Source organism: Bos grunniens, chromosome 16 (assembly GCF_055505025.1).
Source record: "Bos grunniens cultivar Pamir isolate PY7600 chromosome 16, Bosgru_T2T1.0, whole genome shotgun sequence".
NCBI lineage: Eukaryota > Metazoa > Chordata > Mammalia > Artiodactyla > Bovidae > Bos > Bos grunniens.
The window spans coordinates 25,980,296-26,005,724 of NC_141180.1; the positions used below are offsets into that span (position 1 = coordinate 25,980,296).

General features: G+C 39.4%; 1 protein-coding gene and 1 pseudogene across 1 annotated transcript in view; one reads left to right on the forward strand and one right to left on the reverse strand.

The window, feature by feature from the left end:
- ANKRD45 (ankyrin repeat domain 45) overlaps positions 1 to 24,913 on the forward strand; it is a 47,771-nt gene extending 22,858 nt beyond the window's left edge. Inside the window, exons 4-6 of the mRNA XM_086343752.1 lie at positions 5,108 to 5,202; positions 7,648 to 7,786; positions 20,642 to 24,913. Of these exons, the coding sequence (XP_086199878.1) occupies positions 5,108 to 5,202; positions 7,648 to 7,786; positions 20,642 to 20,670 (263 nt within the window). The 3' untranslated portion in view covers positions 20,671 to 24,913. The remainder of the gene's footprint in view (positions 1 to 5,107; positions 5,203 to 7,647; positions 7,787 to 20,641) is intronic.
- Positions 14,838 to 15,306, reverse strand: LOC147356361 (putative large ribosomal subunit protein eL32' pseudogene; annotated as a pseudogene).
- Positions 24,914 to 25,429: the final 516 nt, after the last annotated feature.

Here is a 25,429-nt window from a genome sequence, read left to right on the forward strand (position 1 = left end):
TCACGTCCATCAAGTCAGTGATGCCATCCAGCCATCTCATCCTCTGTCGTCCCCTTTTCCTCCTGCCCCCAATCCCTCCCAGCATCAGAGTCTTTTCCAATGAGTCAACTCTTCGAATGAGGTGGCCAGAGTACTGGAGTTTCGGCTTTAGCATCAGTCCTTCCAAAGAAATCCCAGGGCTGATCTCCTTCAGAATGGACTGGTTGGATCTCCTTGCAGTCCAAGGGACTCTCAAGAGTCTTCTCCAACACCACAGTTCAAAAGCATCAATTCTTCGGCGCTTAGCCTTCTTCACAGTCCAACTCTCACATCCATACATGACCACAGGAAAAACCATAGCCTTGACTAGACAGACCTTTGTTGGCAAAGTAATGTCTCTGCTTTTGAATATGCTATCTAGGTTGGTCATAACTTTCCTTCCAAGGAGTAAGCGTCTTTTAATTTCATGGTTGCAGTCACCATCTGCAGTGATTTTGGAGCCCCAAAAAATGAAGTCTGACACTGTTTCCAGATTATACTCAGGGCTAAATCAAATTATAATCATGTAATGGATGATAGGGCACTCAGTTCTACCAGGGGGAATTAGGAGTTTCACAGGAGTGCATTTTGAGTAAGCTTTGAAGAATGAGTAGAATTTTGATGGATGGCAGAGAGGGCCATCTAGGTTGAGGAAACATGATAAGCAAAGAAATTCTGTAAACCATTCAGTTTAGTTCAGTTCAGTCACTCAGTGGGACTCAGTCATGTCCCACTCTTTGTGACCCCATGGACTGCAGCACACCAGACTTCCCTGTCCATCACCAACTCCCAGAGCTTGCTTAAACTCATGTCCATCAAGTCAGTGATGCCATCCAACCATCTCATTCTCTGTCATCTCTTTCTCCTCCTGCCTTCAATCTTTCCCAGCATCAGAGTCTTTTCTAAAGAGTCAGTATTTTGCTGACCCTCTAATGAGTCAGTTTTTCATCTCACCCTCTCCTCCCCTCTACCCCATGTCCATAAGTCTGTTCTCTATGTCTGCTTCTCCATTGCTGCCTTGCAAATAAATTCATTAGTACAATTTTCCTAGATTCCATTTATATGCATTAGTATATAATATTTCTCTTTCTCTTTCTGACTTACTTCACTCTGTATAATAGACTCTAGGTTCATCCACCTCATTAGAATTGACTCAAATGCATTCCTTTTTATGGCTGAGTAACATTCCATTTCAGAGAATGCAACGGCACCCCACTCCAGTACTCTTGCCTGGAAAATCCCATGGATGGAGGAGACTGGAAGGCTGCAGTCCATGGGGTCGCTGAGGGTCGGACACGACTGAGCGACTTCCCTTTCGTTTTTCACTTTCATGCATTGGAGAAGGAAATGGCAACCCACTCCAGTGTTCTTGCCTGGAGAATCCCAGGGATGGGGGAGCCTGTTGGGCTGCCATCTATGGGGTTGCACAGAGTTGGACACAACTGAAGTGACTTAGCAGCAGCAGCAACATTCCATTTATAAATATTTATTGAGCACCTCATATGAGGTAAATACTGTTCTAGGGGCTGAGGATACTTACACACCTAGGCATAAAACTATGTTTATGGAGTTTACTTTCTAGTAGGGAGATACAGAAAATAAAATGATCTAAATCTATTTATCTGTGAAGTGCCATGAAGAAAAATAGAGTGGTAAGGAGGTTATGAAGTTGCCAGCAAGTGAATGAGTGAGTGTGTGCTTATACTTACAGAGGGCCATCAGGAGAGGCCTCTCTGGTAAGGTGATGTTTGAAGACAGACCTGAAGAACTGAAGGAGTGAGCCCTATTGATATCAGCAGGCAGAGGGAACAGGAAGTAAATGATTGATAGGGTCTCTGGATGAATGTAGGAAGGGACGAAGCTGGAAAGATTGTTTGTGGCTAGATAGGTCTTGGAGGGCCCTGCATTTTATTCAGTAGCCAGTAGGGAGTTACTTACAAAGTCTGGAGGAGAAGAGTGACCTAATAATAAACTTACTGAGTACTTTCCTGTGTGCCAGGCACTGTGTCAAGAAATTTGCGTGTATTATACTATGTTTTAATTCTTAGAACAACCGTATGTAGGTGGTATTATAATACTTCCACTTTATAGATGGAGAAACTGAGGTTAGAGGGGTTAAGATACTATTATGGTCTGTATGTTTGTGTTCCCCCACAAATGCATATGTTGAATTTCTAATGCCTGATGTGATGGTGTTAGGACATGGGGCCTTTGGGAGATGCTTAGGACATGAAGGTGGGGGCCTCATAAATAGGATTAGTGGTCTTATAAAAATGTGTCCCCACAGAGTTCCCTGGCGCTTCTACCATGTGAAGGCACCTTGAGAAGGTGCTGGCAGTGAAGGAAGAGGGGTCTCACTAGACTGCAACCATGTTGCAGCTTGATCTTGGGCTTGCCAGCCTCCAGAATTATGAAAAACAAGTTTCTGTTGTTTATAAACTTCCCAGTCTGTGGTATATTGTTGCCTGAATGCTCAGATAGGTCTGGTGGCATTAGAAGATGCTTGCAGTAAGCTGCTTTCTCTACCAGGCCGCCCAAAATAAATATATGCACTCAGTAAAATCAGCATGCTTATTATACAAATACAGTTTTATGACAAGTCCCTTAGTCTCCTCTTCAAACTAATTCCTGTACTTAACTTCCTCCTGTACTGAAATTCTGGAACCACCACTGGCTCCAGGTCACCAACTAGTGGAGCCAAAACCTAAACCTTAGATTCCAGTTTAGAGAATTGATTCTGCTTGCAACATGAATGGTAGATTTGAAGCTGTAATTGACAAGATGGTTCAGCTGCAAAAACTTTTCATCTTTCATGAAAAAGGAAGGATGACTGAGGCTGGAGCTGAAGGCCAAGAGGTATCACTCCCAGGCTATGATACTTCATAGAATTTGCCTTGTGGGATTTCAGAATTGCTTGAGACCGAGGTGACTCCTTTTTTCCTTCTAATTTCGCACGTTTTGAATGGCAGTATCTATAACTGTTGCTTTGTGCCTGTCCCACCAGTGTATTTTGGGATAGAAAACTTGTTTTCTAGTATCACATGTCTGCAGATATAGAGGAATTTTACCCCAGGATAGATGGATCATACCAATGTCTCACACATACCTTATTTGTATGAGGAGATGAGACTTTTGAGCTAATGATATTTTAGATGAACATTTGAACATGAGTTGATGTTGTAATGGATTGAAACTTAGATGCTGGCATGGAGTAAATGTATTTGCATGTGGGATAGATGTGAGTTTGGGGGGGGTCAGAGGGTAGGCTATGGTAGGCTGAAAAATGTCTACCAAAGATATCTAGGTTCTAACTCCTGGAACCTGAGCATGTTACCTCATATGGGATCTTGTGGATCCTTAAACTAAGGATCTTTAGATGGAGAGATCATCGTGGGTTATCCAGCTGGGACTTAAATGTAGTCACAAGTGTCTTTATTATAAGTGAGAGGCAGGAGATTTGACACAGAAGAGGAGGTGATTTGATGATGGAACTAGACATTGGACTGGTGTATTTTGATTGAAGAAGGAGGCACCAGCCAAGGAGTATAGGCTGCAGCTAGAGGTAGAAAACAGCAAAGAAATAGATTCTCCTTTCAGAACCCATAGAAAGAATCTTCCCCACCAACACCTTGATTTTCACTTAGCTAAACTGATTCCAGACTTGTGGCCTCTAGAATTTACTACAGGATAAGCTTGCATTGTTTTAAGCCACCAGATTTGTGGCAATTTGTTACAGCAGTCACAGGACATGATCAATTGTTAAATTAATTTGAAGTATTATTAATACTTTGCTAATCCTGTTTTGTTGTTCAGTTGCTAAGTCCTCTCTGACTCTACATGGGCTGGAGCCATGTCGAAGCCCCAGGTGGCTCAGCTGTAAAGACCCCTCCTGCCAATACAGGAGATGCAGGTTAGATCCCTGATCTGGGAAGATCTCCCAGAGAAGGAAATGATAACCCACTCTAGTATTCTTGCCTGGGAACTCCTATGGATAGAAGAGCATGGCAGGCTGCAGTCCATGAGGTTGTAAAGAATCAGACACAACTGAGCAATTAAACAACAACAACAAATCTACTGTTTATTATATTCAATCTGTCCGTCTCTATATTTCTTTCAGTGTTGTGATTTTGTTTAAACAAGTCTTGCAAATTTTGTGATGGGTGTTTATAGAGAATGGAATTATTTTAAACACTTTTTTAAGAGGGAAGCTATTTTTAATTTATTTTGAAGGGTAAAACAAATGGCATTTACTTATTTGGCTATACTGAGTCTTTGCTGCAGCATGCAGACGTGCAAACTCTTAATTGTGGCATGTGGGATCTGGTTTTCTGACCAGGGATGGAACCTGGGCCCCCGGCATCAGGAGCGTGGGGTCCTAGCCACTGGACCACCAGGGAAGTCCCAATAATTTTTCTATTGGAAATACTTTTTGTTCCTTTTTCCAGATTAGCTCAGCTGGTAAAGAATCCACCTGCAGTGCGGGAGAACTGGGTTTGATCCCTGGGTTGGGAAGATCTCCTGGAGAACGGAAAGGCTACCCACTCCAGTATTCTGGCCTGGAGAATTCCACGGACTGTATAGTTCATGGGGTCGCAGAGTCAGACACGACTCAGCGACTTTCACTTTCACTTTCCAGAGTAGATATTTTGATAGACTGTAGTTTCTTTGGTGTCACATTTTGTATTTATTTGCGCTTTAAAATTTTTAGCGCAATTGAAGTTCTACTGGAATAGGAAATGGCAACCTATTCCAGTATTCTTGCCTGGAAAATTCCATGGACAGAGGAGTCTGATGGCAATAGTCTATGGGATTGCAAAGAGTCAGACATGACAGAGTGACTGAGCATGCATGCATGCATGCGCGCGCGCGCGCACACACACACACACACACACACTAATATAGTAAGTACCCCGAATCACTGTGTTAGTTAAGTGTTATCTTTCTTGAATTTCCCCAAGGAAAACTGTAACAAATCTCCTATACAGTCTTTATAAAGCTCTGGATTTATAAAATTACATTATAAACTGTGGAGTGAATTTTCTTGGTCTTTGCCTTATTATTAAGCATTTTTACTGTCCTTTTCTTTCAGAAGCAAGGCTGGCACTGAAAAAATATATTGCAAAGGTCTCTGCAACTGTTACAGATACAGAAAAGGGACCAGGGAAGCTTTATAAGGAAGACAAGGTACAACATTGTGCTTATATTTTGTTCTGAAGTCTTTTGAGATTTTTACCCCTTGTATTTAACTGCTACACTTAAGCACTAGAGGTAGGTGGTGATCCTCACTGCTCCGTTCTCCTTCCCTTCCTTCCTTTTTTTTCCCCTTTCTTATTAAACTGCTGACAGAAGCAGCATTAATAGTACTGGCAGCATTCTTGTTCTTCTGTTGATTAGATACTCATTTCATTAGTTTGCTTCAAAACTTATATATACATCATATATTTTGGTCTATATGTTTACATATATACTTATATACACTGCCTATTTTTTCATGTATCAAAATTTACATGATAGAAAAATACACAGGTGTAAAGATAGCTAATTGTAAAGCCAGCTTGCCACATTTGTCATATACTAAGTACTACGTGTGAACTAGTTGATTTCTTTTGATGTATACTAAAAAAAAAGGTATGTTAAAGGTATTAGAAATGTGTTTGGGTTTTAAATTATTTCTTGCATTTCTGGGCAGGACATTGTATGAGTTTTCTGTGACTTTTAATTCTGATGAAAAAAAATTAGCTACTGCTAAAAGTGTAAGACATCAGCAAGTCTGAGAACATGATAAAACACACATTTCACTTGTTTGTAAAACATTTTACAAAATCTCTTATGAAACAAAGTATAGATAGAATTCTATTAGAAGAGCTACTGTATCTATAAGATTTGCAAAACAATCTTTCTGGCACAAACAGTGCTTTGTCAAACTAGTTACTGTGAAAGCCTTTTTAATTTCAGTTTTTAAATATTTGATTATTTGAGCTAGAAAATATTATGTACCTATACTAATGGTTAGAATAAAACAAAACATCTAAAGTAGACTTAATAATTTTCTTTTTACCCTATCAAGTCTTATTACCCTGTGATTCTAATAGCAATTTTGTGCTAATCTCAGTATACTTTTCCTCACTTATATAAATATATGTATGCATATATATAGTTTTATTAATATAAGAGATTTTGCTTTTATAAAAATAGGATCATACTATACAAATTATTCTTTAATTTTCTCTTTTCCTTTAAAGAATATATCATGGACATCTTTACAAATCCACTTCATTCTTTATACTTCTGCATATAATGTTGCTTATTTAATAATATGGACAGGACGTGTAATAAATTTATTCATGTCTCCTTATTATTACAAATCATAGAATAATGAACATCTTAAATCAGATACCAGCAATTTGCTGCTCATGTGCAAAGAGATGTTTTGAAATGCAAATTGAGAGGTTTTCAGTGAGGTTTTGCTCATTTTTTGCACTTCCTTCTCCTGTGAATCACCCAAGAAGGAATAAATATTGGCATTGTCTGTTGAGTTGCGTGAAGTGCACACCATCCACCTACTTTTCCCAAATTTTGCAAACACTTACCACAGTTCAGTTCAGTTCAGTCGTGTCCAACTCTTTGTTCAGTAGTGTCCAACCCTTTGCGACCCCAAGGACTGCAGCACGCCAGGCTTCCCTGTCTATCACCGACTCCTGGAGTTTACTCAAACTCATGTCCTTTGAGTTGGTGATGCCATCCAACCATCTCATCCTCTGTTGTCCCCCTTTCCTCCCGCATTCAATCTTTCCCAGCATCAGGGACTTTTCCAGTGAGTCAGTTCTTCACATCAGGTAGCCAAAGTATTGGAGCTTCAGCTTCGACATCAGTCCTTCCAATGAACACCCAGGACTGATCTCCTTTAGGATGGACTGGTTGGATCTCCTTGCAGTCCAAGGGACTCTCAGGAGTCTTCTCCAACACCACAGTTCAAAAGCATCAATTCTTCTCCGCTCAAGCTTTCTTTATAGTCCAACTCACATCCATACATGACTACTGGAAAACCCATAGCTTTGACTAGATGGACCTTTGTTGGCAAAGTAATGTCTGTGCTTTTGAATATGCTCTCTGGGTTGGTCATAGCTTTTCTTCCAAGGAGCAAGTGTCTTTTAATTTCTTGGCTGCAGTCACAATCTGCAGTGATTTTGGAGCCCAAGAAAATAAAGTCTGTCACTGTTTCCATTGTTTCCCCATCTATTTGCCATGCAGAGCTCACTGAAAATAAAGAAATAGGGAGAGGATGTAGACTGGCCCAAGGCATCATGACTCTAGATTAATGAGTTTCATTATACACACATTTCACTAGTGTTAGTACTGTACTATCGGATACAGTACCCCCTAGCCTCATGTGACTATAAATTAGAATTAATTAAAATTAAAAATTCAACTCCTCAGTCACACCAGCCACTTTTCTAATGCTCCCTGGCTATATGCATCTAATGGTGACTGTATTAGACTGTGCAGATATTTCTGTGATCATTTCCATCATCATAGAAAGTTCTGTTGCAGAGTGCTGGTTTAGAGATACTATAGAGTTTCATTTTTAAATAAACAAGTGGAAAGTAAATTCCTTGTTTCTGTCTCTAGAATATCCTCCTCAGTGCATGCCGTGTAAAAAATGAATGGTTGGAAACCCATTTGGAAGCTTCCATTAATGAGCTGTTTGAGCAGAAACAGCAATTGGAAGACATTGTGACTCCTATCTTCACGAAAATAGCTACACCACGTAAGTTTTGGATAAAAATGATTTGAAAGTTGCGTAAAAATTAGATTCAGTGTTGTTATTTCTGAGATAATCAGATTTCAACAATCTTCATGAAGTAGCCATTAACCTTTTTATAAGCTCTAATCCATAACTCAGTTTCATTCAGTTCCAATATTAATAATAGCTAAAAATAATGACTGAGTTATTTCTATAATGTCTAGTACTAATCTTATTACCATCACTAATCATTTAATTTTATGCAATTTGCTATGGTTTTGACTAATGATTTTCAACCAGAAAGCATGTCTTTCAAGGAGACAGGCAGAATTTGAAAAAAAAATTTTTTTTTCAGTGATGAAAGTCTATACTTTCAAAAGCCTGTTGTGGGAATACTGTACTGTCATTGGAGAAGGTACACTGTCAGAATCTTGGTGGCACATGTACCTAAGATTTTAACGCTATCAGCTTTATTGAGATAGAATTCTCATACCATGAAATTTACCATTTAAAAATGTCCATTTCAGTGGTTTTCGGTGTATTTTCAGTTATATAATCATCACCACTGTCTAATTTTACCACATAATTTCTCCATTTTATTACCCCCAAAGAAACACCATACCCATTAGTAGTCACTACCCATTCCTTGGTTCCACAAGTCCCTGGCACCACTGATCTACTTTTTATCTCTATGGATTGCCTGTTCTGAACATTTCATAGAATCATACAGTCTGTCACCTTTTGTGTCTGGCTTCTTTCACTTTGCATAATGTTTTTAAGCTTCATCATGTTGTAATATATGTCAGTATTCCTTTTTATTGTTAAATCATAGTCTATTGTGTGGATTCAAATTTATCTGTTCATTAATAGACATTTGAGTTTCTGTTCATTTGACTATTATAAATAATGCTGCTGTGAACTTTTGTGTACAAATTTTTATGTGGCCGTGTGTTTTCATTTCTCTGGGTCTGTATTTAGAGGGGGAATTGCTGGGTCACATGGTACCTCTATTTCTGACCTTTGGAGGAATTACCAAACTGTTTCCAAATTTCCATTTTCATAAGCAATATATAAGAGGATTCCAATTTTCTCCACATTGTTATCAACATTTGTTATTATCTTAAAAAATATTTTTTAGCTCTTCTGGTGGGTATGAAGTATCTTAATGTAGTTCCCATTTGCATTTCCTTAGTTACTGATGATGTTAAACATTCTTTCATGTGCTTACTGGCCATTTGCATATTTTATTTGGAGAAATGTCTTTTTGAATCTTTTGCCTATTTTTAAGTTGAGTTGTCTCCTTGTTTTTTAAATTGAACTATGTATTTGATTTATAATATATTAGTTTTAGGTATACAACATAGTAATTCAATATGTTAATAGAATTTGAAGTTCTATTAACAATGAAGTAAATGGCACCCCACTCCAGTACTTTTGCCTGGAAAATCCCACGGACGGAGGAGCCTGGTAGGCTGCAGTCCATGGGGTCGCTAAGAGTTGGACACAACTGAGCAACTTCACTTTCACTTTTCACTTTCATGCATTGGAGAAGGAAATGGCAACCCACTCCAGTGTTCTTGCCTGGAGAATCCCAGGGACGGAGAAGCCTGGTGGGCTGCCATCTATGGGGTCACACAGAGTTGAACATGACTGAAGTGACTTAGCAGCAGTAGCAGCAGCAGCAATGACTATACTTCCCTGTGTTGTTCAGTATATCCCTGTTGCTTTTTTTTTCATGTGTAGTAGTTTATATCTCTTACTGTTCTACCCCTATTTTACCCTCTTGTCTTTCCCCTCCTACTGGTAACCACTAGTTTTTTCTGTATATCTGTGAGTCTTTTAGTTTTATTACTTTCATTGTTTTTTGCAAAAAATTTTTAGATTCCACATGTAAGTAATTGTATGTAGTATTTGACAAGACTTTCTGAGATACAGTCTATCAGAGATATTGACTTGTAATTTTCTTTTTTTTGAAGTTATTTTTGGCTGGTTTTGGTATCAGGATAATGATGGCCTCATAGAATGAATTTGGGAGTATAGGAGTTAACTCTTCTTTGTATGTTAGGTAAACTTTTTGTGAAGTCATTCAGTCCTGTCTTTTGCTTTCTAGAAGTTTTGAAAATTACAAATTCAATTGCACGACTGCTGATTGATCTGTTCAACTTGTTTCTTTTTGATTTAGTGTTTGAAAATTTATGTTCCTAGAAATTTGACCATTTCTTCTAGGCTGTTTAGTTTGTTGGCATGTAACTGTTCATAGTATTCTTTTATGACTTTTTTATATCTCTGTGATATCAGTTGTTATTTCTCCTCTTTCATTTCTTATTTTGTTTATTTGGGCTCTCTTTTTTTCTTGATTTGTCTGGCTAAAGGTTTATCAACTTTATTTATTAAAAAAAAGTACTGATTTCATTGATTTATTGTATTTATTTCTTCTCTGATTTTTTTTCCTTCCTTCTGCTGATTTTGGGCCTTATTTGTTTTTCTTTTTCTAATTCCTTTATATGAAATTAAAGGAAGGTTAGGTAAGTTAGGTTGTTTATTTGAGATATCTTTTGTTTCTTGACGTATTCCTCTATTGCTGTAAACTTTCCTCTTAGAACTTCCTTTTCTACATCCTGTAGATTTTGGAAAGTTGTGTTTACGTTTTCATTTGTTTTGAAGTATTCTCTGTTTTTCTCTTTGACTCATTAGCTCATTGGTTTTTTTAGCAGCATGTTGTTTAGTCTCCACATGTATGTGTTTTTCTTCTTATTTTTGAATTGTAAAAGTTCTTTGTATATCTTGGGTATAAAGCTCTTATCAGATATATAACTTGCAAATATTTTCTTCCATTATGTGAATTATCGTTTCATTTCCTTAATTGTGTTCTTTGAAGCACAAAAGGCTTTAAGTTTGATGAAATCTAATTTATCTATCTTTCCTTTTGTTGATTGTGCTTTCAGTGTCATATCAGAGAAACATTGCCTTGTCTAAGTTCTCCAAGATTTACTTTTATGTGTTTTTTTTGTAAGACTTTTACAGTTTTTTGACCCTTATGTCTAAACATGTCTGTGATTCATTTTAAGTTATTATTTGTTTATGGTGTCAGGTAGGAATCCAACTTCTTTCTTTTGAATGTGAATACCCAATACCTAAGATATTTATGTTTATCAAAAGGAACTGTGGTTTTTCAAAAGTGAAGGTACTGAATATATCCTCAGTAGTATGACAGACTGTCCCTTGCCATCTGTATCTAACATTGAATGAGCATACCCACTGCACTGTCTTAGGTCCCTGAAGGGAAATAGATACCTTTACATTGTTCTTGTCTTTCAGGAGTCCATTACCCAGTTTGTGAGTAAACAAGTATTCTTGAAAGGATAAACTAAATGCTGTGTAACTCAGGGAGGCCTAAACATAAAGAGAAAGCATGAAGAAAGAGGAATTTCCTGGAAGGATAGGTAGCCAGGGTGGAGTACATAGGGAATTATGAAATGAAAGTACAATATGATGATGAAAAATTGAAATTCGGAAATAGGGAAGTGGTCAGTATCCATCTGGCTGATTGTAGTTGAGTCTGAATTGGGGAAGAGTAGAAAATAATGTTGAAAGTTAGCTTGTGATCATTTCATTAAAAGTACTGAATTATAAGCTTAGATGTTTGGGCTTTACTTTCAGGGCCATGGGTTGCCATTAAGGGCTTTGTTTGGAGTAGGAAAAATGAGGGATTAAGTAGTGGAAAATAATCTGGCTTTCCTTGCAAAATGGTTTGGAGGGAGAAGAGACCAGAGGGAGTGAGACCAGTGTAGTCCAGGAAGGAGATGGTCAAGATGCTTATACAGTCAATTCCCACCTTTCCCTGAGCTATCACTATTGTTAGTCTGGCCCAACAATCATTTCTCTTTCCCTTATCACCTCTGGGAAATAATTACAGAGGCTTTAATCAAGATGGTGGTATAGAAGGACATGGAGCTCACCTTTTTCCCACAGATACATAAGAAATACATCTACATGTGGAACAGTTATCACAGAATAACTATTGAACACTGTTGAGTGGAAAATCTCAGATACCTAGAAGTGCAGGGAAGATCTCCATGTAACTGGGTAGGATAAAAGAAAAAGAAGGAAGGAAGCAGGACAGGATCTGTGCCCCCTGGGAGAGGGCTGCAAAAGAGGAAAGGTTTCCATGCCCTAGGAAGTCGTCACACTGGTGGTGAGATCACCCAGGACAGAATGGGAGCTTCAGAGGCTTGGAGGAGAACACAGCAGTCAGTTTGTAGCAGGCAGAAAAGAGAGACACCAGCATAGAGGGCCTGTACCACCTTGCTGCAGTCCCCAGCCAGAGATATGCACCTGCTGGTGTGTGCAGAGGCTGTGTGCTGAAACTCATGCTTCAGAGGACAGACTTGGGAAAAGAACTGGGGTTAGTCTTGTGGGCCAAAAGCAGAGGTGTACGTGGAAGAAGCCCAGCCTGCCATAGAAGTGAAATGCCATTGTTAAGAGGTGCACGAAAGGAAGGACAGGGCCCGTCATAGCAGCCTCACTTTTGACAGTCTCATGGCTGGCCTGCGCTACCCTTGAAACCCCATTGTTAATGCAGGAGTGAAGGGGGTGGTGGGGTCTGCCATAGGTGCTTCTTTCTCAGAGCTGCCTGTGTGAACTCTGGGGATATGCAAGGATGCCCACACTCAGAGGCAGAGTTGAAAGCAGAGCCCTCTCTCCAATGGCTATATGATCTACAACACTGTTGCTAGCTTTGTAACTCAGTGCCTCTGGAACATGCAAGTGGATAGTGGGTGCTCCTGTGGCTGGGATAGGTCTGGCCTTAGCAGCTGTGGGCTTTGTGTGTGCATGCACATGAAGGTGGGGCTGGGGTCTGGGCTGCTTCCGTATCTCCCAGTTGTGCAACTGCTGTGGTCCTGGTGCTTGACTTCAGTGGATTGGCGCCTGTGGATCTGCATTAGTGGCTTTGTGAACACAGTGTGTGAGGGACACAGGGCTGATTGTCTGTATTCCCACAGTGGAGGTGGGGCCCAGGGTAGTGTACACAATAGTGTACTTTGTGAGCCCCCACAATGGGTGACAGGCGATACCACAGAGTGTGCTCCTGGTGAACAGCTCCAATGGAAGAATGCTCAGTTGCTCCTCTTGCAGTGGGAGCACTCCAGTCCTGCCTACCACACAGTGAGGCTTAGAAATGGATCTGGGGGCTTCTAACAACTAGGGAGCAGACCCTGACTCTAACAGCGCTGTGACAACCACAGAGCAAAGAAGAGGCCCCATTCAGCATCCACATCATCAGTCATACCTTCTATCAATGGGATAATGGCCAGCACACACTGAGGAAAGATGCTGCAGGCATCCATACTATAAAACAGCCCTTGTACCAAAAATATTAAACAGACACAAGCTACGTAGAGATACTTTTACATAAAAATAGCCCTTCAAGACCACAGTAGATAATTGTTTCTCCTAAACTCATAGAATAAGAGAAATATAAGTAAAATGAAGAATCAGAGGAACCACTCCCACTTTTAATCTTTGTTTGAAAGATCAAGAGAATTTCCCTGAAAGAACAATGAAACAGACTTCTTCAGCTTAATAGACACCAAGTTAAAAAAGGAAATAATGAAAATGCTAGATGAATTAAACAGGGCTTTCATTAGAAATTCTGCTGCTGCTGCTGCTGCCAGGTCACTTCAGTCGTGTCCGACTCTGTGCGACCCCAGAGACAGCAGCCCACCAGGCTCCCCCATCCCTGGGATTCTCCAGGCAAGAATACTGGAGTGAGTTGCCATTTCCTTCTCCAATGCATGAAAGTGAAAAGTGAAAGTGAAGTCACTCCGTCATGCAGATTACTGTAAAAAAAGAACTAGAAACTATAAAGAGGAACCAAGAAAAATTAGAAAATTCATTTGCTGAGATAAAAACTGAATGTAAGGCAACATGTAGCAGATTGATAATGTAGAAGAATGAATAAGTGATCTGCAAGTTAAAATAATGGAAATCTCCCAGTCAGAAATTTCCCAGTTTGATTCCTGGGTTGGGAATATCCGCTGGAGAAGGGATATGCTACCCACTCCAGTATTCTTGGGCTTCCCTCATGGCTCTGCTGGTAAAGAATCCACCTGCAATGCAGGAGACCTGGGTTCAATTCATGAGTTGGGAAGATTCCCTGGAGAAGGGAAAGGCTACCTACTCCAGTATTCTGGCCTGGAGAATTCCATGAACTGTATAGTCCATGAGGTCACAAAGAGTCACATGTGACTGAGCGACTTAAATACTTTCACCCAGTCAGAAGAGCAGACAGAAAGAAAAATTAAAAAAAAATGAAAGCAATATAAAAAGACCTTTATATTATTTTGTTGTTCAGTCACTAAGTTATGGCCTACTCTTTGTTACCCTATAGACTGCAGCACGCCAGGCTTCCCTGTCCTTGACTATCTCCCAGAGTTTGCTCAGATTCTTGTCCATTGAGTCAGTGATAAAGTGTGCCAACCTACACATAATAGGAGTCCCAGAAGCAGAAGAAAAAGGGGAATGAAAATGTATTTTAAAAAGTTATGGCTGAAAACTTCCCAAATCTAAAGAAAGAAACAGATATCCAGGTATAGGAAGCACAGAGTGTACCAAACAAGATGAATTCAAACAGACCAAAACATAATTAAAATGGCAAAAGTTAAAAATAAAGAGAGGGTTCTAAAGGCAGTAAGAGAAAAGTGGTGGTTTAGTCGCTAAGTCATGTCCAACTCTTGAGTGATTTACAAGGGAACCTCCATAAAGCTATTAGCTGATTTCTCTACAGAAATGTTGCAGGCCAGAAAGGAGTAGCAAAATATATTGAAAATCCTGAAAGGAAAAACTTGCAATCTAGGATATTCTACCCACCAAGATTATCATTTAAAATAGAAGGAGAGATCAAGAGTTTCTCAGACAAGTAAAAGGTAAAACAATAGAGCAATACCAAACCTGTTCTGAAGGAAATATTGAAAGATTGTCTTTAAATAGAAAAGAAGCAAGAATCTATAGGAAAGAGCCAATCACAGGTGGAAATAAATTAAATGAGTCAGTAACACATTTTTTTTGATGAGTTTCATGGTTTTATTAACACAAACACAATGTGTACATGAGCTGTCTCTTCATTTTATTTGCTGCATAGCCTGATGTTGGGATTGCTGACTCTAATAACCAGCTGGACTGCTCTTTCCACAATGGCTTTTCAGTCTTTTCAGTTCTTGGAGGAGATGTGAGCAATCTCAGCATAGTAAGATTTGTTGCATATCAGCAGCACTTCAAACTCTTCGATGTTGTGTCCAGGAGCTTCCAGAGTCTCCTGGGCAACATGTGCTCTGGTTTCTTGTTGCTCCTATATCCAGTATTAGGCATCAAGATGTGGCCCTTGAATCTCCCATACACCCCGTTGTCAGTGTTTCTGGGTTTCTGCCAGTTCCACTTAACTTTGACATATTGATTTGACTGGTGTTGGATGAACTTCTTGGCCTCTTTTTGAAGATCTTGAACTTCACAAGGGGCCTGGGGGCAGTCATGATGCCAAGTAGGAGATGGCTGCCACTTCTGTATGCATAGCTGAGGAAGAGAGCAGTACACAGATTTTTAAAAATGAAATAAATTTTTTTCTATGAAAGTGATAACCACAATGAACAGCAAAAGGATAAATGAAGATGTAAAATAGAACATCAAAGTCATAAAATGTGGGGTAGGAAAGTAAGAAAATGATATTTTTTTTAGAATGTATTTGAACCTGTTTGACTACCAGTCTAAAGCAAGTGGGCTTCCCTGGTGGCTCAGACGGTAAAGCGTCTGTCTGCAATGCAGAAGACCTGGGTTCAATCCCTGGGACAGGAAGATCCCCTGGAGAAGGAAATGGCAACCCATGCCAGTACTCTTGCCTGGAAAATCCCATGGATGGAGGAGCCTGGTAGGCTACAGTCCATGGGATCACAAAGAGTCGGACATGACAGTGATGTCACTTTCACTAAAGCAAGTAGATGTAGGAAGGGGTTAACATACTGAAAAGCAGGGTAACCACAAATCAAAAACATACAATAGATTCACAAAAACCAAAAAGAAGAGAGCACAAGAATAATACAAAAGAAATCAAGCCACAAAAGGAAAAACTAAAAGAAAAAGAACAAAGAAGAAATACAAAGTCACCAGAAAAAAAAGTTTAAAGTGGCAATAAATACATACATATCAATAATTACCTCAAATGTCAAGGGACTACTTCTCCAATCTGAAGGCATCAGTGGTAGATTGAATAAAAAAATAAGAGCCTACACTACGTTGCGTTGAAGAAGTGGGGAAAACCACTAGGCCATTCAGGTATGACCTAAATCAAATCCGTTATGATTATACAGTGGAAGTGGGAAATAGATCTAAGGGACTAGATCTGATAAGACAGAGTGCCTGATGAACTATGGACGGAGGTTCATGACATTGTACAGGAGACAGGAATCAAGACCATCCCCAAGAAAAAGAAATGCAAAAAGGCAAAATGGCTGTCTGAGGAGCTGTGAAAAGAAGAGAAGCAAAAAGCAAAGGAGAAAAGGAAAGATCCAACCAGCCCATCCTAAAGGAGATCAGTCCTGGGTGTTCATTGGAAGGACTGATGTTGAAGCTAAAACTCCAATATTTGGCCACCTGATGCAAGGAGCTGACTCATTTAAAAAGACCCTGATGCTGGGAAAGATTGAGGGCAGGAGGAGAAGGGGACGACAGAGGATGAGGTGGTTGGATGGCATCACCAACTCAATGGACATGAATTTGGGTGTACTCTGGGAGTTGGTGATGGCCAGGGAGGCCTGGTGTGCTACGGTCCATGGGATCGCAAAGAGTCGGACACGACTGAGTGACTAAACTGAACTGAACTGAATACGTTGCATATGAGAGACCTACTTTAGGGCAGAGGACACACATAGATTGAAAATGAAGATATGGAAAAAGATATTTCATGCAAATGGAAATGACAAGGAAGTGGTTGTAGCAATGCTCATATCTGACAAAATAGACTTTAAAGGTCATAAAGAAAGATAAAAATGAAGATACTATATAATGATAAAAGGAACAATACAATACAATCCAATACAAACAATCCAATACAAACAATCCAATCCAATCCAATACAAACAATACAATACAATCCACCTGATATAGAACCACCCAAATACATAAAATAAATACTAATAGATGTAAAGGGAGAGATTTATGGCAATACCTCAATAGTAGGAGACTTTAACACCTCACTCACACCAATGAATAGATGTTTCAGGAAGAAAATCAGTAAGGCAACAGAGATCCTAAATGATAAAATTCAACATGCTGTGTGTGCATGTGTGCTGTCACTTTAGTTGTGTCTGACTCTTTGCAACTCTATGGACTGTACTCACCAGGCTTCTCTGTCCATGGGATTCTCCAGGCAAGAATACTGGAGTGGGTTGTCCTCTTCTAGAGTATCTTCCCGATCCAGGGATCAAACTGGTGTCTCCTGCATTGCAGGTAGAATCTTTACTGCTGAGCCACTGGGGAGACCAAAATCTAACAGACAATTGATTTTGTCCAGGATATTATATCCAAAAACAAACAAACAAAAAACCAGAATGCATATTCTTTTCAAGTTCACATGGAGTATAGTCTAGGATTGACCACATACTAGGGTACAAAACAAGCCTGAATACATTTAAGAGTATACAAGTTATTTCAGGCATCTTTTCTGACCACAATTTCATTAACTAGAAATCAACCATAGAAAAAGAAAAGAAAAAATCTATTACGTGGAGACTAAGTAACATGCTACTAAAAAATGAATGGGTCAACAATGAAATCAAATAGAAAATAAAAAAACTACCTTGAGACAAATGACTATGAGAACACCACCATATAAAATCTATGGGATGCAGCAAGAGCAGTTCTTAGAGAGAAGTTCATAGTGATACAGGCCTTCTTCAAGAAACAAGAAAAATCTGAAATAAATAATCTGCCACTTAAAACACTGGGCTGGAAGAAGCACAAGCTGGAATCAAGATTGCTGGGAGAGACATCAATAACGTCAGATATGCAGATGACACTACCCTTATGGTAGAAAGTGAAGAGGAACTAAAAAGTCTCTTGATGAAAGTGAAAGTGGAGAGTGAAAAATTTGACTTAAAGCTCAACATTCAGAAAACGAAGATCATGGCATCCGGTCCCATCACTTCATGGGAAATAGATGGGAAAACAGTGGAAACAGTGTCAGAGTTTATTTTTGGGGGCTCCAAAATCACTGCAGATGGTGACTGCAGCCATGAAATTAAAAGACACTTACTTCTTGGAAGGAAAGTTATGACCAACCTAGACAGCATATTCAAAAGCAGAGACATTACTTTGCCAACAAACGTCCATCTAGTCAAGGCTATGGTTTTTCCAGTGGTCATGTATGGATGTGAGAGTTGGACTGTGAAGAAAGCTGAGCGCCGAAGAATTGATGCTTTTGAACTGTGGTGTTGGAGAAAACTCTTGAGAGTCCCTTGGACTGCAAGGAGATCCAGCCAGTCCATTCTGAAGGAGATCAGCCCTGGGATTTCTTTGGAAGGAATGATGCTCAAGCTGAAACTCCAGTACTTTGGCCACCTCATGCAAAGAGTTGACTCATTGGAAAAGACTCTGATGCTGGGAGGGATTGGGGGCAGGAGGAGAAGGGGACGACAGAGGATGAGATGGCTGGATGGCATCACTGACTCGATGGACATGAGTCTGCGTGAACTCCGAGAGTTGGTGATGAACAGGGAGGCCTGGCGTGCTGTGATTCGTGGGGTCTCAAAGAGTCAGACACGACTGAGTGACTGAACTGAACCACTTAAAACAGTTAGAAAAAGAAGAACGAGCAAAACCTAAAGTCAGCGGAAGGAAGGAAATAATATAGATCAGAGAGGAAATAATAAGATAGAAATTTAAAAAGCAATAGAAAATAAAGTTGAGTGGTTCTTTGAAAAAAGTAAACAAAATTGACAATCCTCTAGCCAGACTCACCAAGAAGAAAAGAGAGATGATCTAAAAAAAACAAAAAACAAAATCAGGAATGAAAGAGGAGAAATCACAACTGATACTGCAGAAACACAAAAACCTATGAAAGAATACTGTAAACCATTATATGCCAACAAATGGGACAACTTAGGAAAAAAGACATTTCTAGAAACATATAGCATACCAAAATTGAATCAAGAAGATATAGGTAATTTTAACAGACCAATCTCTAAAGTGAAATACAATTTGTAATAAAAAGCTCTCTACAAACAAAAGTCAGGACCAGATGGCTTCACAGGAAAATTCTATGAAACATACAAAGAAGAACTTACATGAATCCTTCTCAAACTCTTCCAAAAGAGTGAAAAGAAGGGAACACTCCCAAAGACATTTTATGAAGCTGCTATTACCCAGATACCAAAAGTAGACAAAGATACCACCAAAAAAGAAAATTATAGGCCAATGTTTTTGACAAATTAGATGCAGATATTCTCAACCGAATACTAGCAAACTGAATCCAGCAACACATAAAAAAGATCATACACCAAAAAAAGCAAACAACCCAATCAAAATGTAGGCAGAAGACCTAAATAAACATTTTTCCAACGAAGGCATATGGATGGCTAATAGATACATGAAAAGATGTGTATCATCACTAATTATTAGAGAAGTGCAAATCAAAACTATGGGGTACCACCTCACACTGGTCAGAGTGGCCATCATAAAAGGTCTACAAAGAAAGAAATGCCAGAGAGGGAGCAGGGAAAAGGAAGTCCTCCTGTACTGTTGTAGGAATGTAAATTGATGCAGCCACTATGGAAAACAGCATGTAGGTTCCTCGAAAAACTAAAAATAGGGTTGCCATATGATCCAGCAGTTTCACTTCTGGGCATACATACAGAAAAAATTATAATTCAAAAAGATACTTGCACCCCTATTTTCATAGCAGTGTATTTACAATAGCCAAGATATGAAAACAACCTAAATGTTTATTGACAGATGAATGGATAAAGATGTGACACACACACACACACACACAATGGGATGCTACTCAGCCATGAGAAGGAATGAAATAATCCCATTTACAGCGTCATGGATGGACCTAGAGATTATCGTACTAAGTGAAGTAAGAAAGAGAAAGATAAGTACCATGATGATACCACTTGTATGTGGAATCTAAAATATGACACGAATGGACTTATCTACAGAACAGAAACAGACTCACAGACATACAGACTTGTGTCTGTCAAGGTAGGGGAGGGCTTTGGGAAGGGGTGAATTGGGAGTTTGGAATTAGCAGATATAAACTATTATATGTAGTATGGATAAACAAGGTCCTATTATATAGCAGAGGGAACTATAGTCTGTAAGAAACCATAATGGGAAAGAATATGAAAAAGTTGTTTATATACACACACACACACTGAATCGCTTTGCTGTACGGCAGAAATTAACACAACATTGTAAATATACTATATTTGAATTTTAAATATTGCCTCTTTACCCAGGTCCTCTGTATCCCCTCCGAGCACCTCAGTATCTTACACCTTCATATTAGATCTTGATGGAACCTCTGAAACGACCCCTTTGTTTTACAATGAAGAAAGTTCAGACGTGAGGTTAAGCAGTTTACTCAAATGGCTCAATTAGGAACAGTAGTACTGTTTATATGAGAAGTGTGACCTCACAGCTTTAAATATTGTGGGAAAAGAAAAAGGTTGGGGGAGAATTGACCTACCAACATCAGGATTTCATCAATGACTGCTTCAGGCTTGGATATACTGATTTATTTCATGCCCGGTGTTTTAAAAGCTGGCTTCATTTTTGTTTTCTGTAGCATGCTAATTAAATGTAATTTAAAAATCTTCTTCCTTTCAGGTCAAGTGAAAAGTGCCAAATCTGTATAGTAAGCCACGATCAGAAAAGAAGTCAAGATCATACCTTCTATTGAGTATGTGTTTTAATAACAGGCCACATTGTCTTCTATGTCTATAAAGGCAAACCTATCTGTGCTCACTGAAGTTAAGAAAACAGATGTGGGGTTTTAGAAAAATGTTTAAATATGAAATTAAATCATGCTTGTTTTGTTTTATCCCATTCAGCATGCTTATGTCCAGACTTTCTGGCCTTGCCTCTGCCCTTGCAAATCAGTCTAATGTGAGTTCCAGAGAACACTTGAGTATGAGTCACTCACAAAGACCAGATGGGAGTTATAAAAGCTGCTTAGAGAATCTGACAGTTTTCTATGTAATTGAGGCAGGGAGTTTCTCTTCAATTGAGGGTTTGTTTTTTTTTTTTTTTTTTAAGACACATTGACCATTTCCAGAGGAAAAATGTGTTCTCCCTTCCTCAAAAGGAAAGCTATGGGATGACATTCTGGAGCAAGGAAATATTAAGGATGGTTCAGATAAGAGTCCTCTGCTTATACAAATATTCGTTTCTTACCTCCAAAATAAAATTCACCTTTAAGGTGGGATGTGGTCTCCTAGTGGGCTTCCCAGGTGGTACTAGCGGTAAAGAACCCGCCTGCCAATGCAGGAGATGGTAAGAGGTGTGGGTTCGACCCCTGGCTCAGGAAGATCTCCTGGAGGAGGACATAGCTACCCACTCCAGTAGTCTTGCCTAGGGAATCCCATGGACAGGTAACAGTTCACAGGGTCACATAGAGTCAGACACGACTGAAGTGACTAAGCACGCATGCATACACGTGGTCTCTTAGTAAATCTTCTTGTTTCTTTAACCTCCTTCTGTTTTTAAATTGATAAACAGATCTGTTTAGTTTTATATTTAGATTTCACTTAATCTGTAGGTTTGACAATCAGTTCAGTTCAGTTCAGTTGCTCAGTCGTGCCCGACTCTTTGCGACCCCGTGGACTGCAGCATGCCAGGCTTCCCTGTGCATCACCAACTCCCAGAGCTTGCTCAGACTCATGTCCATTGAGTCAGTGATGCCATCCAACCATCTCATCCTCTATTGTCCCCTAACTGTATTACATGTCATTTTCCTTCTGTTTTATATTACTTAGGTTTTAAATATAATTGTTGGTTTCATATTAGTGATTTGAAATGTCATTTTTTCTAGTTTGTCTAAGAGCCCCTGAACCTTCTGCTACTCTGTGACTTTCAGGAAAAGTTCTATAGGAATAAAATTATTCTCTTCTTTGTCCCACCCTAAAAGCTAGTTTTTCATTGTTGAAGGGAAGGAAACGAAATGAGCAGTTCAGTAATTCCTTGTCAGTTGACATTTTCTCAGGCACAGTTTTGAGGTAACACTGTATCACAAATGTAAAAGTTTTGAGATTTTTTTTTTTTAATGTATGAGCTATTCACATTTAGTTGCCTTGAGCAGAAGAGCAGGGCAGTGCCTCTCAGCCCCCTCATTGATAGATCTAGTGGGTATTATGGAGTAGTGCAAAAAAGGAGATCAGTGTTTGTTCTATTCTCTCGATATTATAGATTGTGAGGAGTCTATTCCCTTTAAGCACGGCAATAATTTGGGCAAAGGCCAGATGCCATTTTTGTCCTTTCTGCTCCGATTCTACATTTTCTGAGCCTTGATCGTGAATATGACACTGCTTTCTAGTGACGAGGAAAGGATTTCTGAATCTCACTTCAAAGATTCCTAGATAAGACTGAGTAGAAAATAAACTCTCTCCTTTATTTTTCTTTATATCTTGTTCTTGAAATTCACATTGGCACCTTTATGTCCTTATGGTTCCTTTACTTTCTTACAGACTACTTTTCTCTTTTCAGCAGCTGCTATGAATATGTTTGTGTCCCCTCCTCCAGATTACTATTTTGAAACTTGATGCCCTCTGTGAGAGTATTAGGAGGCAAAGCCTTGGCAGGTGATAAGGTCAGTGAGGCTGCTGATGAGGCCCTTTACATAAGAGTCCCTAGATGGCTCCCTTGCTCCTTGCACCATGTGAGGTTACAGCAGAAAGATATCCATCTAGAAGGCACACTCAAGAGAGTCTGCTTGTGTCATGAACTTGGCCTTCCCAGCCTCCAGAAATATAAGTAAATGTTTGTATATAAGTTACAACAAACCTTATGATGGGTTTGTTACAGCAGCCTGAATGGGCTGAGACACCAGCTCCTCTTCTTCATCTGGCTTCAAGATAGGGGAACTTTTCGAAAGTCAATGCTATCTTTCAATTTTACTTGTCAATTGTACCTCAATAAAGCTGAAAAAAGTCAATCCCAACCCTTGGGAAAGCAATCTGTAATTCTCTATTCCGTGATCTCTATCCCCAATGTTAGTAAGAACTAATCCCTTGGGGCACACATAACATTAATAGCTCTGTACTATATTCTATGTAATTGTTCATATATGAATTATAAGCTTTTTTTTTAAAACATATTTAATTGTTTATTTGGCTGCATCGGGTTTTAGTTGCAGCATGCGGAATCTTTTGTTGTGGTACATGGACTCTCTAGTTGTGCATGGACTCAATAGTTATGGCACTCAAGCTTAGTTGCTCTGAGGCATGTGGGATATTAGTTTCCTGACCAGGGATCGAACCAGTGTTTTCTGCATCGCAAGGAGGATTCTTAACCACTGGACCACCAGGAAAGTCCCAACTGTGAGCTTTTTCAGGGTAGGGACTTTGTCTTGTTTTTCTTCATTCCCAAAGAGCCTGTAACATAGTAAGTTAGTGAATAATAGTTTTGGCACCACCTTATTCGTAGAATTCACTAGTCTTCATTCATTTATAGAGCTTGTTAACCTTTGTAGAAATGACTCCTGAATCCTGTCTCCATATTTTGCTGTGCCAATGCCCCACGTCAACTTCTGCTCCTCCAGAAGATAGGCCACACTTACATCCAGAATTACGATTGTGTATTTAGTTTGTTCTCTATTTCTAAGCTTTCTTCTTGAGTCCCCTATTACTTTTTAGTCATGTGATCCTGGTGATTATCAAGGAATTCCTGAATCTCATTTTAAGCGTTTCACTAATGTGAGGGTCTGAATATATGTTTATATCTATAGATCTGTAACTTTAGTAAGTTTTGAGAGACATGGTGTATCTTGTGACTTAATGTTACATTGAATTATAGGTATATTTACAGGTGTGTCACAGGTCCTGATACTTTGTGAATCCTGTCTGAATTCTGTTTGAGCTATTATTCTGGTAGCTGCATGACTTTGAGCTGTACTCAGGTAGCTGCATGACTTTGAAGATGAACACCCACAGAGTAATTAATTACTATTTCAAAGTACATACTAGTAAATTAAATCACATTATTTAAGAGGTAGTAAAAGGTACATAAGAGTGTTCTGATTACTTTTAGATGGCGGTTCCTTAGGCTTTTGTGTTTTTTCACTGATTGGAAAACTGTAAAAAAAAAAAAGAGGAGGGGGAGGAGATTGGTATGACATCATTAAGAAAACAGCTAATGTCTGTTATGACTATCATTTAATAAAAGAAAAGAAATATTAACGCCAGAAAAAACAGGAAGATATGACTTCAGTATAAGGCTCTACTCTTTAAAATTGAATAAATTAACTTTTAGTATAGACTTCTATGTTTTTCATTTTTCCATGTATGAGGGAACTCATATAATGAATTACAACAACTGGCATATGGTCTAGCCTTTGAGATATGTTGCTCTAGACTAAGCTAAAGCAGTCAGGTGCTACTTCGGTTACCATAATTGTGAAAGGCTGACAGTCCATCCCAGTGTTTCATCTAATTTGTGATAGATTGCATTTTCTAAGATGGCTGCATCTCTCATCCCACCTGCTCTTCTTCAATGTGATCGTGACATTCCTCACATAGAGAGGTGGGTCTCTGTTCTCTCTCATCATGAACCTGGGCAGGCCTGTAACTACAGTAAAAGTAAAACTATGTGACTTTCATAGATCATAAAAGATAAAGATGATACAGTTTCTAACTAGTTTTCTTGGGATGCTGGCTCTTGGAAACCAACCTGTGGAGAGACCTATATGGACAGGCACTGAGGCCCAGCTCGTAGCCCTGGCTGAGCTCCAGCCAGCGGTCATCAGTGATGTGGGTGAGTCATCTTGGAAGCAGATCCTCCAGTTGAACCAACACAGCTGGTGCTGTATGGAGCAGAGACAAGCCTCTGTTGAGCTATGCCAAAACTGTAGATTTCAGCCAAATAAATAATTGTTGTTTTAAACTACTAAGGTTTGTGTCTGTTTGTTATGCGGCAATTTATAACACATAAATTTTAGAACTTGGAAGTGAGAAATCCACATAACAAACCCTAAAACATATGGCATTGCCTTTTGGGACTGGGTAGTAGACAGAAGCTGGAATGGGCTAGAGGAGAGTGTTAGTGAAAGCCTGCAGAGCCTTAGGTTATTAGCAGAATCTTTGAGGCTGTCTGGGAGGCTCTTGGGGCTTCCATGGCGGCTCAGATGGTAAAGAATCTGCCTGCAATGTGGGAGACCCAGGTTTAGTCCCTGGGTCAGGAAGATCCCATGGAGAAGGCATGGCAACCTGCTCCAGTATTTTTTCCTGGAAGATTCCATGGACAGAGAAGCCTGGAAGGCAACAGTCCATGGGGTCACAGAGAGTCAGACACAACTGAGCACAAACTCATGCACAGGAGGCTTGTAGTGGGAATTTTTAGGAAAGAGAGGAAAATGTTATTAGAAGCTAGAGAAAAGGTACCCTTCTTATGTGATGGTGGTAA